The 18785-nt window shown below is 41.7% G+C and overlaps 1 protein-coding gene across 3 annotated transcripts in view; it reads right to left on the reverse strand.

Annotated features, from left to right (window-relative positions):
• The window catches only part of MCM9 (minichromosome maintenance 9 homologous recombination repair factor), a 48948-nt gene extending 30163 nt beyond the window's left edge, over window positions 1-18785 (reverse strand). The window contains exons 1-7 of one of the 3 annotated variants that reach the window (XM_038132556.1): window positions 18696-18785; window positions 17798-18234; window positions 13534-13850; window positions 11807-11888; window positions 10641-10841; window positions 8351-8476; window positions 6999-7118 (exon numbers count right to left, since the gene is read on the reverse strand). In XM_038132556.1, the coding sequence (XP_037988484.1) occupies window positions 6999-7118; window positions 8351-8476; window positions 10641-10841; window positions 11807-11888; window positions 13534-13850; window positions 17798-18107 (1156 nt within the window). In that variant the 5' untranslated portion in view covers window positions 18108-18234; window positions 18696-18785. Of the gene's footprint in view, window positions 1-6998; window positions 7119-8350; window positions 8477-10640; window positions 10842-11806; window positions 11889-13533; window positions 13851-17797 lie in introns of all 3 variants that reach the window. The other 2 variants (XM_038132557.1, XM_038132558.1) reach the window with 2 other exon arrangements.

Genomic DNA, 18785 nt, shown 5'->3' on the forward strand with positions numbered 1-18785 from the left:
TTATAACTCTATTTAGGATATCTCATAAATGTAAGCATGTAAATAACTTAGCTGCTGAAGTTTTGACAGGCTTGTGAAGTCTGCCTCAAATTAAGGCTACTGTAGTAGTATCTCAAACTCTTGTCTTTATTGAATATTCAAATGCAAACATGATCCAAGTACAATCTGTAACCAGAATCCATCCCCCTGGTAGCATGAAGGCTTTTTAGAAGCATATGCCACAAAGCAATGGAAGCAAACCATTATTGCTGTTACTGCAAAACCAACTACAAAATTGAGGCAGCAAAATGATGACACCAAGCAAACCAATTAATTTAGAGGAACAGAAAAATGAAGCTCTGTTGTCAGTCTAAAAAGTCTAAGAAGTCATCTGTGCATGAGAACTTGGGTGCAATAAACTTCAGGCTTCACTGTGGTAGGATGCTGCAGTGAAGTTTGGTCACACCTTACCCGATACTCTCATGTGGCTTGGATAGTGCTGACCCACTAATAGCAGGAAAAATAATGCTGTGCTTGGTGAAAATTGGTGATGAACAACCCTACCTCATGAACTTTGCAAGATAAATAGCATTTCTATGATTTTTGAGAGGCTGGGCCCCTCAGGTCTTCTCAACTTTGTCCAGATCTTAGCAAGCCGTACACTCTGCCTTCTGAGTATTGCGTTTCCTGACAAAATCACATTCCAAAGAGGAACCAACTTCCAGTCCCCCAGAGACTTCAGGCAATATCACAGCGCAAAATGAATGGTATTAAAAGACAGAATGCATGTAGGGCATCTGTAAAGACTTGTCCCTGATCTCTGAATGTTTTAAAACAGCAGGTCTGTGCACAGCCAACCAGTGCTGACATCAAAGCATCACAGTTTCAAGGTTGAAGATGTTTTCACTTTGCCACAAACATTTACTTGAAGAGGCCACCAAGATGCAAAGCAATGCTACAGATTCTGCTGACAGGACTGATTATGTATCTCACTGTGTTTTCATCTCAGACAGGCAGACCATTAGAAGACTGTTATTCGTGTACAAAGAAGTAAGCAGATCAGACAAGGTAACATGGATGAAAAATGTGTGCGGTTTTCATGTCTAGCTTGGAAAAAAGTTGTCCCTCAGCTTATAGTCACTGATTTATTCAGGCATCACCTTCAATCTGAATTACTATGACACTTCAATTTGAAGGAGGCAAAATGGTTCCAGCTGCATCAAAATGGAGACTAGTGAAATTTCATCTTTCCAGTGGCTTTACAAAGCTCAACTGAAAAAGCCAACCCTAACTACCAATCTTCAACAATGAAGCAACTTGAAGCTTTACTACAATAACAACAGTTTTTGGCTTATGAGATACTCTGTATTCTTGAGATGGGAGTGACAAAGTCACAAATCTGGTGATCTGACAGTCCATTATTTTTTTTGGAGTGCCTCAGCTGCTGGTTTTCTGGAAGTCAGCTCAGACTGAAAGATAGCCACTTGTAGCCAGATTGATTCTCCACTGACATCTGAAAATGGTGGTAGGAAGGAAAAGGGAAAAACCCTGAATGTGCTATGTATGTATACTCCTAGCAAATCCTTATTTATCAGAGACAGAAAAGGGCAAAGTTATCTAAATCTTCTGGCTTCTCTCTGCAGATCCTTCACATACCTAACTACCCTCCTCCTTATCCATCTGAAGAAGTACTGATGATATGATTTACTTTGAGAGACACAGAAGTTTGGTCAGGAGATGATGAGTTAATTGTTGCTGTGGTTGCTGTTTGGGGGGCTGTGCTAAGTGCCAGCCAGGAAGATGCAGCAAAACTGACAACTACATGTAAGGGCTGGCAGTGTGTGTGGAACTCTTCTTCCTTGGCCCTCCCATTTCTGTTTCCAGTTATAGTTCTGCTTCTTAACAGGTACTTGGTCTTGTAGTGTGTGATATGAGAGCAGGGCTGGAGAAGATGGATGGAGGGTTTTTTCCTTGATTTCTGGTTTAGGCAAAAATGATACAAGGGAGAGACAGCTGGAGGCACTAGGAAGCCTTTCTTAAAGGCAAACACAAGGCTTCTACATGGAACTTAGGGAGTCATTGCAGGAGAGGATGGGGAGAGGATACATTTAAACATTTCCAGCTTTAGCTAATGCAGTTTTGGAGGCATGGCTGGTACTCACCAAGGGGTATGACTCCCCTCTGAGTCACACTCTCCAGACAAGAGAAAGTCAGAGGAAAGAGGTGTGTGTGCTACATCAGATGCAAGAGACAGCAGCTACATGTTACCAGCAGTGTTAAGAACTGGATGAAGTGGCAGAAACCCTTGGCCCCATGAGATAAGGAGGCCAACCTTTCAAAATAAAGGTATCCTCCAGTTTGTCCTTTCTCACTAGGAGGGTGGGGCAGACCTACACTTACACAAACTGGAAAAAAGGACAGACTTCACAGTATGGTAAAGGAAATGCTGAAGATATCCATTATTCATCCAAAAATCAACTGCTTGAAATGTTTGCCATTTCAACAGCAGGATGAAAAAGTCTGATGAAGGCTGGCCTGGAGGTGTTAGAAGTGTGTAAGACCTGAAACCTTCAAGCAACATGACAAGATACTGTTCCTGCAGTATTTCCCATCCGAACTAACTAATGGGCCTTCAGATATATAGCTGTTCAAAAAAACCAAAATTTTTGAAGATAGGTATCTCTTGGGCTAAATAATCTCTGTCATGCAGGTAGACAAAGTAAGCTCTCTCAGGACAAAGCCATTTTGGAACAGCATTACTGAGAAGAAATTAAGGGAACTAAAGAGATGGGACATTGTTACAGATGGGGCATGTCTGACAATATTTGATCACAGCTTCAAATTTCATTTCTTCAACAAGTTTAGTAGACTTCCTATAGAGCTAAGGGCTTTCCAACTTGAGGCCCAGATGTTGAAGGAACAGCCCCATGCTCAAGAAAATATTTTCAGGTTACATACTGATAGAAAGTACTTGAAGTTCATGTACAATTGTAAGTATTCAGGAAAACAATCCCATGGTAGAAGTGATGATCAGAGAAAAGTGACGACCTAAGGGCTGTATCTGTATTAATAACTTTATCAAGGACAGGATATGAATCCATGGTTGAAAATGGTTTCCTGGCACTACTTTGGCTTATGTCAACTAGGGAAGGCACAGGGACAGTTTGGAGAGGGATAAGTATCTCCAGTTTCAGAGTCTTGCATACCTCAGGACACTGACACCATGTACTCTATTTATAACCACAGCTGGATGGCTCATGTCAGTGGCTTTGGATTGATTTCTAATGGATCAGAAGAGAGACAGCTGTGTTAGCACCTGAAGCCTGCCTAGGAGGGGAAAGCTTAACCATGACAGAAGAAAAGGGGTGGTTTCCCCTTGAGTCAGTTCCCTTCAGTGAAAAGAAAGGAAATCAGTAGCAAACTGCTGTTGGCATGATATGGACAGTGTTGGACATGGCAAAATACCAGCAAAAAGAAAGTACTTGCAAGGCTCTGCAGAGGCTCTAGAGGAGAGGCCATAAGGGTGCATGTCACACAGCTCAAAAAGGCATGTTATACAGAACTGGAGAGCTGGAGAAACAGCTGATAGTCTCCTGGATTTTTAGGCAAGTTGTTCTAAATACAGTTCACGAAATTCTTAAGCAATCAATCTGCGGAGGGACGCAACACCAAACAAAATTTTCAGAAATGTGAACAGTCAAATATACCCTAACAAGCAGCAGAATGACTCTGACTCCTGGATGTCCATGAGCTCCAGAGCTGCCAGCAGCTGGCATGCATTGGTTCCTGTTGCACAGCATTCAATCACTGCAAATCTCAAGCTCCAGAGGTAAATGAAATATTTTCTTACTAGTGATTATCTCATCCAAATATACATAAGCGGCACTGTGCCTCTGGGGCCTGCAAAACAGTTTATTTACCTCAGTAGTAAGGTGAGAACTCCCAGAGAGATCTTGCTAAGCCTCCCTAAGTCTGTATCTTTATGGAAAACTGTGTAACAATTTCTAAAAATAAAAGGTAGCTGAATGACTCCCTGTGATTCTCAGATGGGAGACAAGTCAGGGATAATAAATTGGGCCTGTAAAAAAAAAAAAACAGTGTAGACAGAACGAAACAGTGGGACAGATGGTTCCCCCAACTTTCATTTACAGATCACAAAGTCCTACAGTGGTCGAATAAATTTTTACCATGGAGTTGTTGCATGTGGGCTGGCCTGCCTGCCAACTGTCATTAAAGAGATGTGGGAGGAACAAACCCTGGTTCCTCGTATAAGTCCTAAACTTGTAGAGAACTTGCAACAGAAAATTTCTGCAAAGTGTTTGCAAGAAAGGCAACTTAAAAAAAGTGAGCTCAGAAACTTATTCACTGAGTGGAGGTAAAGTTCTGTTTTTTCAAAGCAGAGAACAAATATCTGTCACTTCTGAGGGCTGTTTAGCAAGTGGACAACTTGAGCCTGTGGGTGAGATAGAAAGATGAAGGTCTTCCAAACCTTCAGCAAGAAAGCAGGGTTTTCTCCTGGGTTATACTTTCTGAATCAGGTAAAACCGCACAGACTTTGTTTCTAAAGTGGAAGGGAAGGCAGGAACCTAATTGAAAAAGCAGAGGCCCAACAGCAAATTAAGCTGTAGGAGTTAGGTCACTGTTTTCTGAAATTCTGCAAGCCAATTCCGGTCACGTAGGTATGGGTTAATGGACTGCAGCAGGCACATGATACTGCAGGGGCACAAAGTATCATAGTGGATCTCAGAGCTCGTGATGCCTAAGGTATACCAGGGAATAAAGAGAATTTTGGCGGAAGGAGAATGTTAATGACCTAATACGCTGTCCTGGTGCAAATAAATACTTGTACAGAAAACCAGGTAAAACTGGTATGACACAGTTTGGGATACAGAATTCTAATTCAATGCTTTAATAGCTTGTGCCCTAAACCAGGTACCAGATGGGTAAAGGGTACTAGGTGTCAGCATACACAGAATCTTACTAAAGGCTGGTTAGATACCCGCAGTTTTCTCTAAAAGAGGGACACAGCTTTTAGGAGTTATTTAGGGTTTACCCATCTCAGGTGTGTCTTTTGGCCTATGTGGACTGCAATCCCAGAACCAGCAGTTAAATGCAATTCAGACTGCTTTTTATATACAGTAAGGAAGTAGCTGAAAGTGTAACTTGCAGATTTAATATTCCTACACTGGAGGGAAGAATGTGCATTAGGGCTGTCCTCTCATGGGAAAGCAGAAACTGGTAATTCAAAGTGTTCAATTACGACAAGGAAAGTAAAGCAGTTTACTAGTTCTCCAAACTAATTTGAAGCTTCTGCAAAGAGAGCAAGTTGACAAAAGTCAGTGTTAGGTAGAGCTAGCTACAAGCCGATTCATAAGACACTCCTTGCACAGGAAAGGCAAAGAAAATACTAATTCAAACTCCTGGTCTAGAAATTAATACCTTAGTCCAGCAGTTCTAGCCATGGAAAGGTTTCCTAAAATTAAACTAAGTTAATAAGATTCCTAACTAGGCACTCAGGTTTCACTTATGATAATGGTCCTGAAGAATTCTAAAGTAGAAATCTGATGCTGCTGTCAGATTTTGGAAAAGGGGACTGAGAGAGAAGTTTTTTTAAAAATAAGGAATATTTAAGTAAAATACAGATGATCTAAAGGCCCAAGACAATCCTTTAATGAGATGAAACTTGATCTCCACACATCATTAGTGCACAAATACCACACTAAGCATATAAACTGCAATATTTGTTTTCAGGGACATGTCTTTGCACCTAGCCATCATGACTGAGCTGGAAATCAGATCATATGGAAGGTGAAGCATGGGAGGGACACATGGTGAAGAAGGCAACAGCAACATCAGAGACTGAGAGCAACGGACACAGGAAATAAATTCTTACAAAAATGGGCAAAGTCACACTGAAATACATAGCAAAATTTCACTCAAGGTAACTGTGAGTCCCCTAGCAAATCTGAAATTATCCAGACTGTTCTCAATTCCTAACACAGAACAAAAAGTGGAGAAAAGATTATGCTAAGCCAAAATTTTCTCTCTGGCTTCTCTCCAGACCTATTTGTTAACAGTTTGAATGGAAAGTCAGAGGCGTATGTGTTTCATAACAAGTTCCCTGCACACAGGAGTGTAACATGTTCAATGTCATGCTCCACCTCCACAGCTATGGAAGACTCAGTATATATACATAGCTGGGGAAGATTTTTCCTCTGGCTCTGCCATGTACAAATAATGCTATTTCTCAGACATACAATGATAAGCAGCACTCTCTGAGAAATATTCAAGTTACACGTGCTAGCTGAGACACTGGGATTTGACCCTAATTATTTTTTGATTTTGAACATACAAGCAGTATATTCATTTGTTCAAGTAAAGTCATTGGCAGAGGTAATCTGACCCTGTACATTGTCCCAGAAGAGTGTGTAAAGATGCCTGGCATTGAGAGCCAGCTGGGACATACCATTTAACAAAAGTAAAAAAGGGAAGAAAAAGAAAAAAAAAGAAAAAAACCCAGTTTTTCTCTGAAACCATCTTAAAACCATCTTCATGAGTAAGAAATAATTCCTCAACACAGGGGTGAATTTCCAGAAACCAAACAGAAATCAAACTGGCACACAGACAGAACACATAAAAGGACAGAAGAGAGGAGATTATCTGTTCAGGAGAAACCAAATGATGCTAGCTCATCACACAGCATGAGCTCTGGAAAGGTGTCATATTTGTCATAGCTGGGAAATGCTAAAAATACAGGTCCAGATCACTCTCTGCTAGCAAAGCCTTGAGAGGTGTCTCTGGATGAGGCTTGTCAGGCTCCCTGGTAGAAGCTCATCACAGTCCTTCATGGATACAGACAAAGAGGCAGGACTGCAGAGAGTCAGATCAGGCCTCCACAGCAGTTCTCTGCTACAACTGTGCTCATAACAACCTCAGCACACATGTTCACACACATAGAAAGCTTCTATACAAACATACTTGAGTGAGAGATAACGTCTTACAGCTGAAGAAGCACATACCTGCACTTGTGGATCCAATTCCTGCGGTAAGCACAGAGCGTGGCATAACCTTTACTGCATACTTGAGGAACTGAGATTTCCCTGTACCTGGGTCTCCAACCAACAGAAGGTGTGATTCACCTTGGGGGAAAACAGTGATGTAGGAGTAGAGTTCATATACAGACAAACATTGACACAAAATGCTCAGATTAAATAATACGTGTCATATTCACCTAAAATTTAGCACTATATATACATTAAAATATGTATTTCTGCACTATTTATTTGGTGTAATATATACATTGTTTAATAAAGTCATCTAGGCACAAATATTTACAATGAATTATTTGTGAAGTATTAGCAGGTATTTGACACACTTCCTGTAATATGAGTTCTTACATTTTAGAATGCTCATTTCTCAGACTCAGCTCATTCTTGAATATGAAACAGAAGGATATCAGGTTTTAGTTACCATTCCACTATTCAGTTATTTAAATTATAGCAAAATGGACTAATAAAACCAGCAGGCTGTTTTGCTTAACTAATTCTTTGCCAACAGTTAAACAACTTTGTATTTTCATAAGAATTAAATTACAGAAGTAAATAATTCAGCTGCTACAATCTCAGTAAAGTGCTCTAAAAGTTTTTCACTGTTTTCTACAAAATCCAACTTCAAATATGAATTCTATGATTTTATTTAGCTGTTAGAGCATTATGAAAATCCTGATTTGTATACAGAGACATACTTTTAAAAAATTATTATGACCTACATAGATTATGACCTGTGTACCATCTGGCACATGACATATTTGCCATCTAACAACAACAGAAGGCGAATCAGCAGGCAGGTAACTTGGAGTTACAAGACTAAGTGAGATGTGGTGACAATCACAGATGGAAAAGTCTGGCATTAGAAAGTAAAATTAATCCTTTAATTTTTCCTTTTAACATACTATAGTGATCCGCATTAAGGAAACATTAAGAATCCATCCTTTGATGCCAAATACTGCTGGGAATATTCTACTAGAAATAAATTCAAAATGTCACTTATACAATAAAAAGTGAGATGTTTCAGAAAAAACAGCTGCCTTTAATATTCTACCTAATGGAAACCTGAAAGTCTGCTTCTACTGGGTTTTATTTAAGAAAAATTAAAGTATAAAGAGGAAGTCTAGACACCCACTTTAACTGGTCTGAGATTTTCGAAGAATAGTCAAAATTGATTAAGACTTGTTCTCACTCAAGAAAATGGGATGATTATACTTTCAAGTTCTTACTGGTTTGATTTTGGAAGGGTGGGGGAGGATGTGTGTGAGGACAGGGATGGGAATGACTGTTACAAAGGATTTGATACTTTCAGAAACAATACAAACCTCTGGTTCGAGTTCCAGCAGCATCAGTCCTCTGCACACCACCTGCAAGCACCATGGCTACAGCCAGCTTCACCAGGTACAATCCAAAAACTTGAGGACATAAGCTAGCCAAAATTTCATTCCTCCCTAAAACAGGAGCAAAAATGGCACTCAGCAGAGTTAAAACTTGGTTTCCCATGGACTCCCATGTACACTGACAAAAAATTTGGGCAAGAAGAGTAGGATAGGAAGGAGATTTAATTTTTTTTTTCTTTTAATGGCACCTAGACCGGTTGTTTGATCCAAACTTCCTTCATGATACAGAAGTTAAGTAAGTCACAATCATAAGCAGCAAAGCAAATCCTATTGCAATTTAAGGAATGAAATGCCATCATGCAAATTCTTTTGTTCCACATTTACAAGTGGAAGCTATGAAACCTAAAAGTTTACAGATTTCAAAATGTCCCCTTGAAGACTGGTGTGTTGAACATTTAAGAAAACTTCTAACACTTATTTTGCCTTAAAGCTGTGCACACATAGTTGTTACCTTCCTTCTCCTTTGATCCTCTGTGTCACAGGTCCCTCTCCTCCTCCCTACTATAGTCTCTTTCCAGCAGCAGAATATTTCAATATCTGCTCTGAAAATGCTGATGGTGTGGAAGATATGTAACAGGATTAATTCTGTTCTTTGAGATTCTGACACTACCAGCACATAAGGGGTCTCAGGTTATATGCCATGTGTTACTTCCATTGCTAGGGAATAAAAGAGAGTGACCCATTTTGAGAGCTTAACTTCATGTTTTAAATTTAGATGCAAGTACATGATACTGGCAAAATATAGGGACCTAATGGATGACTTAAAGTATGTGTTCCATTTGGAGGTCTTCTGAAGGAATTAACACATCTTTGTTCATCCAAAAGTGAAATTTTTACAACATCGTTCAGCCACGCACCGTTCAAGATTGAACTTCACAGTAAGGAGTTAGCATCATACAGTGACTGACATGAAATGCAGTAGTAGCTATCATAGCTCTTGAAAAACAGTTCAGGTACACACACATTTTGTGGCCTCAGACTCCTTAGTCAGAGTTAATCTTTGCCCTCAATTTCAACTCAAATTCAGACAAACACACTGAAACAGACACCATGGGCAGCCATGGTCCTTCTAATTTCCGCCTCAACTTTCTTGTAGCCACTTCAAATTTATTTATTCAGAATGGGTAATAATAGATAAAATCACATTGCTCCCTGCAGGCTTCCAAATTTGTCCTGAGAATGACAGATTAAAAGGGACCTTCAAAGATCCTGAGTTACTTTCTGAACAGTTCTAATGAGAGTGATAAGAAATATTCTCGTTCCAAATAGCAGAAGGAAGAAATGTTATCATTCCAAACATCAGGAAGCTAGCAATTAAACTGCTTTCCAGGAAATGCAGTTCTGAAAAATCTTTAACACTGACAGGATCTACACTTTCTTCTTGTGAGCAGACTCATTTGAGGGAGGCTCCCACCTGCTTTTCCTCCTGTTTGTCTTTAAAGAAGAAAGACTAAACCTTTGCAGGGTTTTACAAAACAGACTGTCAGCCTAATAAAGTTCAGTGATGGAGACCCTAAAGAGTCCATTGAGCTTCTGCAGAGCTGAGGAGAGGACATTCAGATTATGGAGAAGGACAGAGTTCCAGACAGAACTAGTGGTAATTCCAAGTTGGCTGGCTGTGGACCATGGTAAGTTTAGGACCCAGCATACTGAACACTGACTGTTCTGGAAGCCATGGTGAATTGGAAGGCTCCTCTGCACCTAACTCAAGGACCTAGGCATCCCAGAGTTATGTTAAAGATGGGATATGCTAATCCCTATGGCAAAGATGCAGATCTTAATTTGGGATGGAGAGACAGTATGTCAGCTCTCTCACCCCAGAGGCAACAGCTGTGCTGACTAAAGGCAGATCTGATCCACACTATTTCTTCTGAGAAGTATGCTTCTTCTTTCTTGATTATAAAACATACTTCTTTTTTTTCCTCTTATACTTACATTCCTTTTAATTTCTTGTTAATAAATGTTCCAAAAAAGACTTGAATAGAAAGCTCAGAGGATGAAGATCAATGAAGTAGGTTTGGTACTTCCTTCCACCCCCACCCCAGTAATATTAAAGTAAGAATTTTGTATTCTTGTAGGGCAAAAAATATATTCTTGATGAATGGGTGGTGAGATAGGATAATGGGGGGAAAAACATGTTCAGTCACTGTATTTTCACTCCTGATTTCATTTCTATCCAATCAAGTGTCCTACTTAAAAGCTTTCAACCACTAACCTGCTAAGGGATCATTCCTATGCCTTTCCCAGAAGTCTTCAAATTCCTTGCGAACTTCTTCATCAATTACAACCCCTGCTAGCTGCTCATTGTTCACTTTAACATAGTTGGCTTTTAAAACAAGCTCCAAGTCACAGCGTGCACCCTCATGGAAAGGTTTCCACCTCTGCATTACCACTCCATACACTGTGATGTCATCTCCTAGAGGTAACAACAAAAATTAGTAAAATAACATCTGACTTGAGACATGTAGACACTTCAGCTAGCTGTAATGCACAACATGATCTAGATTCTGTGTTACAGTTAACAAGGATTTAAAAAATCTAACAACAAAAAGCAAAATCTCCTGCATTTACTGGAAGTCTAAAACAAAGAAAAGATAGGTCGCTTAAGTCTGCGGTAGGTAGTCGTTATGTCTTTCCAGTTCTGTGTAAGGGAGGTAAATTCTTAAAGATACACCTCTGCTTTTTTCCTCTTTTAGAAGAGAGGAATTCCTGGTAAACTTTAGAAGCTTTTCAATTAGGTTGATTATACAAAAAAAAAAATTAGTCTTATTTGCCAAAACTTATAAGCCAAAACTTATCTGGCTTCTGGTAACCTTTGTGATGAACCCCAGAATCACTTGTTAACATTCTGAGTAGAGCATTCTTCTGAGAAAGTACAAACACAAACTAATTTCTTGTGCAAATGTGCCGATCTGAGATTTTTTTAGTCCACTCTCCATTCATCCTCCTGCCAATAAGCTTTTTCTTTGAATGCCAAGTAGCTTTTTCTACCTGCAGTACTCATTAGAGAGGAGGTCAGGTTTCCTGGCTCTCCGAACCTATGGAAGGACACGTCACACTGTGTGACCCAATCTCCTGGGGAGGTTTGGTGTTCTACACCAACAAGGTTTAATGTACTTTCTGTATGTCACAGCACATTACTTATTGAGACTGATCTGTCAAACAGTCAAGATGTAACCTGACATGGGGGCTTCATGACATTTTCTGGAATGGTCATCAGCTGCCACGCTAACGTTCAGCATGAAACAGCACTGTGACAGATGAACACACCTCACTCGAGGAGCACCCGACACTGACAGCCACCTGACAGATAATCATCTCAAATGGAAAACTAAAAATGCTTGTGGGTACAGACAGAGATAATTTATGCTATATCCTCACCAGACTTGCAACTGTCCACCAAGTCATCTTCCAGAACAACCACCATGCAACGAGGGATGCTTCCAACAGACAGCCTCTGAACCTAGGGGATGGGAAGGAAAAGCACTTCTTATGAACTGCACCTTTCAAAAGCCTTTAATTTACAGCTGCTCTGGCCTGTGGTACTTTCCTGGAACTGAGGTTAGTTCTTGCTTTTTACCACAAAACTTAGAGTAAGGGTGCCAATGCTGCCCTGAACTTAACAATGAAAGTTTAATGCTGATATTAAAGGAAATGGATTGAGTATTAAATTAGCAGAAGGTGCTCAGTGCTGGGAGATCTTGTGTGATTTCAATATCTTGCTGAAGAAAGCTCACTAAAAGAGGTCATTTGAAAGACCAATCTTTTTTTATTATTATTATCGTTTGAGTTATTACTAGGTACTTCTTCAATATGTAAAGTTGACTTTGGGTACTGAAGCATGTGCATGGGTTAGATAATGCTTTGCTGAAGTAGATACTGAGTGAATATTCTCTGTATTTTTCTGGTATTTAACCATGACTTGACAGTTTGAGATTAAGTTTAGGTGTCAAGGATTTAATCAAAAACAGGAAAACCCAAAGATATATTGACAAATGTGCCAGTAACTCCTGTAATTCTTTTTCTTTTCTCCAGGGCAAAGTCTGTGCAATCTTGTCACAGTCCATTTTCAACCAGCAATCTTTCCATTTACACTTAGAGCTTGCAATAATTTTGAGAGTATCCATTGCACAAGAAGAACAGCCAGAAGTACCTTTCCATTCTGCATCCCAGGTTATACATGCCAGAATTCTGAATGTATTCACTCTCTGGTGCCTAGGAAGGTTAATTCACCCTTGTGTATTATCTAAATGGCCACAGGCAGTTCACATCGCTGTCAGTACTGACGGCACATGCACAGTTATTTGCAGAGCTCAGTAGGAAACACAAGGGAAATTCAATCCTAGTTTAGCTTTACTGTTTTTAACAAGCCCATGTTGCTGAAAATCCTTCCTACCAGCGAGATCTGTGTGTCACACAGTATAACAAAATCTAAGCTATAGAAATTTCCCATATGTCAGAAACAATCATTGTATGTTCAGGCAATATAGGGGTTATTTCCTAGAAAGTTTATTCCCTTACTTTTTTTGGTATTCTGAACTTTTAAGACCTTAATTTCTAACTTCAGACATTTCTCTACCTTGTCTGTACTTCCACCCAGGGCTACCATCAGAAAACAAATGCAAATTCTGGATGCAGGTTCTGTAAGGATCACATATGCAATAATTGTTGAGTTCAATACTGGCTGAAGGGAAGAACATTTGCAGACACCACATACTGACCACACTGCACAGCTACAGCTGGCCCTGGCCAAGACTGGGCTAGCTTTAGTCCTCAGAACCAGTGTTGAACATCAGCATCATGCACAGGAAGTGCTTAAAGAAAAAATGCATACTTGGTGTTGCAGGGATTCAACGTGGAATGGAATTTCATCTGTGGAAATTTCCTCTATTCACTGACTGCTGGTGTTTGTACAATAGCGAATGGAATTACCCAGTAACAGAAGTATGGTCTACGTGTTGGCTTAATTGTCAACTCTTTGACAGGAAACCTCTGACTAATGGGTTACCTGGCTTCTTTCAGTCATCTCTGTCATTTGTTTTAAACCACAGTAGACATCTATACTTTAATACCTTCCCCTTTTGTCTATGTTTTTTTTTTTTCCTTACCTGCTCCTGAATTTTGATTTCTTGATAGTCCCTGCAGCAGGTAGGAGAAGAGGTTGTTCCAGAGAGACACATGAACTTGGTTGAGTTGCAGCCTTCTTCATTGAGACAGGCTGCTGGACGACAGAACGCGTAGTACTGCTCAAAGTCAGCCTTGACAGCAAACACGTGCTTGCACTTGTTGCAGATGTAACTCCGCTCAAACTCCAAAACCTTCACCGAACTGGTACGTATGACAGTCCCAGTAACAGACAAAAAGTGTCCCACATCCTTGGATTTAGGAATGTGCTCTCGAGTCAGCTCTGGGCAAACAGGCAAACCTGTTAGACAGAAATATGTGCAGCATAAGGCTATGCTTATCAAACAAGGACTTACAATGCAGTTAAACAGAAATACTAGAAAACATGCCAGACATATAAACAGCAGCCATTGTTATTAGTGTTTCATAAACATGATTCAACTATTCATCTGTTGTACCATAAATCTGATTCACTGTCCTCAGATGGTGAAAATCATCAGACACTGAGCACTAGCTAAAAATGCTGCCAGTTTACTCTCCCACTCTTGCCAAGGGGTGAATAGTCATGAACAGCTTCCATTCATGGACACGGATCTGGATGTTCTCATATCTGTATTAATTTAGATGTTCTTTTTGCAGATGCCATGTATTCTACAACAGGTTTATTTGAATGACACATTTTTCGTTATGCTACTTAATTGTGGCCCAATGTTATTCCACAGTTAAACAGGTGTAGCTCCTAATATTGTGTGACTTCTCAAGTTTAGGCAAACTCACAGTTGAAGAGCATTTGACCTTAAATCCACATTGCATATCAGTAAACCTCGAGCACAAGGAAGACAGAATAAAAAGAATGTTAAGGGGTTATGAACACAGCCACAGCAAAGTCACTTGTATATTCAAATGCAGAGTGACAGGACACTTTCCACTCGCTCTCCCTTAATTCCACCCCAGCAGCCAGTTCAGTCATGTGCTGATCAGGTTCCAGAGCTCACCCATCACTTGGCACCAAAGTGGCTGAAACCCTCAGGAAGATGAATCTCAACAACCTACAAAGTCCTTATAAAAGTAAATGTCTTGAAATGCTCACCTGAGCAAAATATTGCCTGCTTAGAAATTCATAATGAACTACAAGATACAAAAAATTATAAGCTTAATTTCTTATCTTTCTTATCTTTTATCTTCCAAAATATTTTGGAATATTTTTCCACAGAGATGTAAAACTATAAATCTGCGAGGAAATAATGTTTCTAAAGGACTGAAACTATTTGTGCATTTAGGTCAAATCTTCTCAGTGACTTTGGCTGGGAAAAAAAACCCAAGGTCATATTTATTTCAGTGTTTTCAACCCCAAATTCCTTATTTCAGACATGCAGAAACATTCCAGTTCGATGTTTTTAAGCAATACTTGACCTTCTGCTTTTGTTCAAAGAAAATACTTTTAACTATAATTAAATATAAATAGACTACAATTAAATAGAATTTTAATACTGAACTAATTTTAAAAGGTAAGAGAATAAAGTAGAAAAAGTAGAATTAAATAATCATGAGGAAGTATTTTGTAAAACTGCAAACAATTTTTTCTGTTTGACTCTAATAAAGCTATTTAAATGTTCTACCGAGCCTGTTGAAATTTTCATTCTACCACAGATTTGCATTTCTAGTCAGTTCAGGAGAAAATAAAAATCCGTTATTTCTCCACCTGTTTAGGCTTTTTTATTCTTAGTTGGGTATTGCTGCCCCTGAAAAAGCTTTGCAAAATGCATCACATCTTACACTAGAGAGAGCTGCAGCACTGTTGTCAGGATATATGATGATCATCTCTGTGAATTTTGAAGAGACAGGAGTCTAAATGTGACAAAAAGAGCCTTCATTCTGATCACACTAGAGTGCTTGACAAATTCTTTAATTGAGCATGTGCCTCTTTGAATCAACTTTACTGTATTAGTCACAAAAAAAAGCTATTAAAAATATCAGAAGCAGCTTGAACCTCAATAACAAACACAGTGGTGCTCAGGCTAATGATAAATAAGGAAAAATCATTTAATGGATTTGTTGTAAAAGGTAGAAGGTATACAATCAAATTCCTACAATGCTGAAATTCAGATAAAGAACTTTTACTTTCTTCAGTGAACTCAGGGTAATCATCCATTATTAATTACTGCATATCCACACTCCTTCCATCCTTTTTTGAACCCCTAGATGCCCTGTCCATATTGGTAGGAGGTGTTGAGATGGTTTCTTATATCTGGTGTATGCAAAATCACTTTTCCTCACTTAAGGAGGAAAAGCCTTCCAAGCCTGACACACAGATACCATCACCCACACTCGTGGTAGCTGCCTGCTGCTCCCACCAAGAATAGTGCACCACCTTCTCATTCCCTCCTTATCTGACATGGGAATGGCAAGTGGCTCCAAGATGAGAATCCTGAAGGTAATCAGAACTCAGCACCCACTTAAAAGGTAACAGTATTATGGGAAAATTAGGGTGGAAAAAAAGGCTATAGAAAATTTAGGTTATTTTTTTTTTGTTTGTTCTGCAGTGAGCCTTTTGGTGGTACAGAACATTAACCAAATTCTGTGGACAGATGCTATTTTGATCCAGCTGGACCTCTCAAGGATAACTCCCCCTGTTCTTCACCAACTTCTCTCCAGTTTATGCATGGAATTATCTGTGAGTCTGCTGAAGGAATTCTTCTACCAATGATCAGTCAGGCTCGCTTTTATCAGTTACTAAAACTATTTGATCAAGGAGGCTAATTTTGCCAGAGGTTGATGAGGGAATATTTAGACAAAACATCACTGTGGGAGGAATGATCAGCTCCAGCAAGAGGCTGATAGGAGGAAAAGGAATGTCTTAAAGACACCACTACTCATGCAGAGATCATCTCTCCTTGCTGTATTCCTTCTAATACTTCCTAGCAGCTTTCCAAATAATCATACTTGGGAGTCTTTTTTCATGCTGAAGCCTTGAATGATGTAAATGCATCTCAGAACACTAGGAGGAAAATTTTACCTCATTTCTGCTTTCCTAGGTACAGGAAGGTGCCTGAGGTCAAATTTCAGTCCAGCACAAGAGGCCATCCTTTTACCTCACATACTCAGCAGCTGTGTACTAGCTCCTCAGCACCTGAATGCCACAGGCTACAGAGATTTCTGATGCATGCAATGTCATTACAACATTTTTATGGAAACTCACTGGAATGAAACACAGGCCTATTTAACAACTGTGATTTATCCAAATTCAAGCTGCCAAAAGACTGAATGATCATAAGCCACTCCACAACAGGGCAGGGGGGGGGAAACACAGGCTGCCAGCTCTTGGCTTTGCAGAGTATTGCTCCAAATTGTTATGATCAGAAATGACCAGAAGGGATGGTGCCACTGCTCACCCAGTTTCCCACAACAGGCAAAAAAGACACTTCAGTCCCAGAACCTGCACTCCACATTTATCAAACCTCAAAGCTACTAAAAATTTCCCAATAATAAGGAATAATGATACATGAGCCAGCAGTGAAAAAATTACTGAATCCTCCATTATTGATCACGCATTCCAACAGTTCCTTCCAATTTTACAACAAGCAATTTTGTAACAGTTAAGCATAAAATTCAACAGTTTCGGATGATATTGTTACAAGACAACTCAAAATTTAGACTTTGCCTCTTCTGGAAGATGGCTGGAGCCAATAAGGACTGAGTGCCAACTGGCACGGTAGGGAAGTCAACCTGCAGTAAAACATCGGAACTATTTATCTTCCCCTAAAACTTTTTTCCCAGGACTTTTTTTTTTCATTTTTTTCTTTTTCTTCTCTCTATACCTTCTGTCTAAAAGAAATAATGTAAGAGCAGCTGCCGCTTTGGAGGAGTCTTTGCTCTGGAAAGGCTTTAGTGTAATGTAAGCCCTGACCCAGCGAGAGACACGCAGGCCAGTGGGGATGGCCACAGCTTTTCTTTTAGGAGTTGGTCTACACCCACCCACGTGCTTGCACGTGTCCCTTGCTGCTCAATAAACACTAAGGATTCCCTCTGCTTCAAACACTGGAACGGCAAGAATTAGACTTGCTCATTCCATGGCACCCCAATAGCTTGTAACAGAGTACGGAAATTTTGGCAGTTTCCCTGAAGAGCCAAGAAAGAATAGCTTGTCACGGAGTACGGAAATATTGGCAGTTTCCCTGAGGAGCCAAGAAAAGTTGGCAGTGCTGGCTGGGAGGTGCAGCTCGCTGCAGCCCCCGCCTCGCCACTCACCCGAGACCCTGGCGTGGAGGTTGTGCTTGAGGCTGAGCTGGGCGGGCTCCGCGCTGTCCTGCAGCGCTGCCAGCGCAGCCCGGCGCAGCGCGCTGTCGAAAATCGGGAGCACCTCGCTGGGGAAGGCGTTGAAGTACTCCCCGATCTCCATGTTGGTCTCAAAGAGCGTCAAGGCGTCGACGACGACAGAGTAGTGCGCCTGGTCGTCCGCCTCCCTCAGGATGGCCAGGATTTCGTCCCTGTGGTGCTCCAGCACGTAGGACTCGAACACCTGCCCGATGAGGCTCACCTGCTCCGCGCTCAGCACCATGCTGCGGCTCGCTGCGCAGGGAGGCGGTCACACAGCGGCGCTTCCCGCTACGGCCGGGCGGGAAACTTTGTCTTTCCCTGGGAAAAGCCCATCGAGGAGCCAGGCGAGGCGGGGCGGGGCGCGACTCCTGAGCTCGGGCAGGGAAACCTCGTCAGGGCGGCACCCCCGCCCCGCCCCGCCGCTGCCCGGCACCGGGACCGCGCCGGGCCGAGCCCCCGCCCCTCAGTGAGGGCTCCCGCCAAGCCAGCCCGGCCCGCCCCCGCCAGCCCGGGCCGCCCGCCCGCCCGCCGGGGTGGGCGGGGAGAGGCGGGGCGCTCCTCCCGGTAGTGCGAGAAGCGGACCTGGGCGGCTCTCGCTCCCCTCGCCGTGCGGGCGATCAGGCCAGGCGGCTGCCGCAGCCCTTTGCCCGGCCCTCCCGCTCCGGCCGCCTCCAGCACGGCAAGTTTTGAAGGCGGCCAGGCGGGCGCTGCCCCAAGCGCGTCCCGTCCCGTTCAGCGCCGGGCAGCGAGGGATGCGCTGCGCTCCCTGCACCCCACCCGCCAGGCGCGGCGGGCAGCGCTCCGCTCCCGCCCCGCTCCCGCTCGGTACCTGCGGCCGGGCCGCCCCGCTCCCGCCGCTTCCCGCCGCGCCGAGGCGGCGGCCGCAGCTCCCTCACCCGGCGGGAGGAGCGGCTCCGTC

The sequence above is a fragment of the Motacilla alba genome, chromosome 3 (assembly GCF_015832195.1).
Source record: "Motacilla alba alba isolate MOTALB_02 chromosome 3, Motacilla_alba_V1.0_pri, whole genome shotgun sequence".
NCBI classification, from domain to species: Eukaryota; Metazoa; Chordata; class Aves; order Passeriformes; family Motacillidae; genus Motacilla; species Motacilla alba.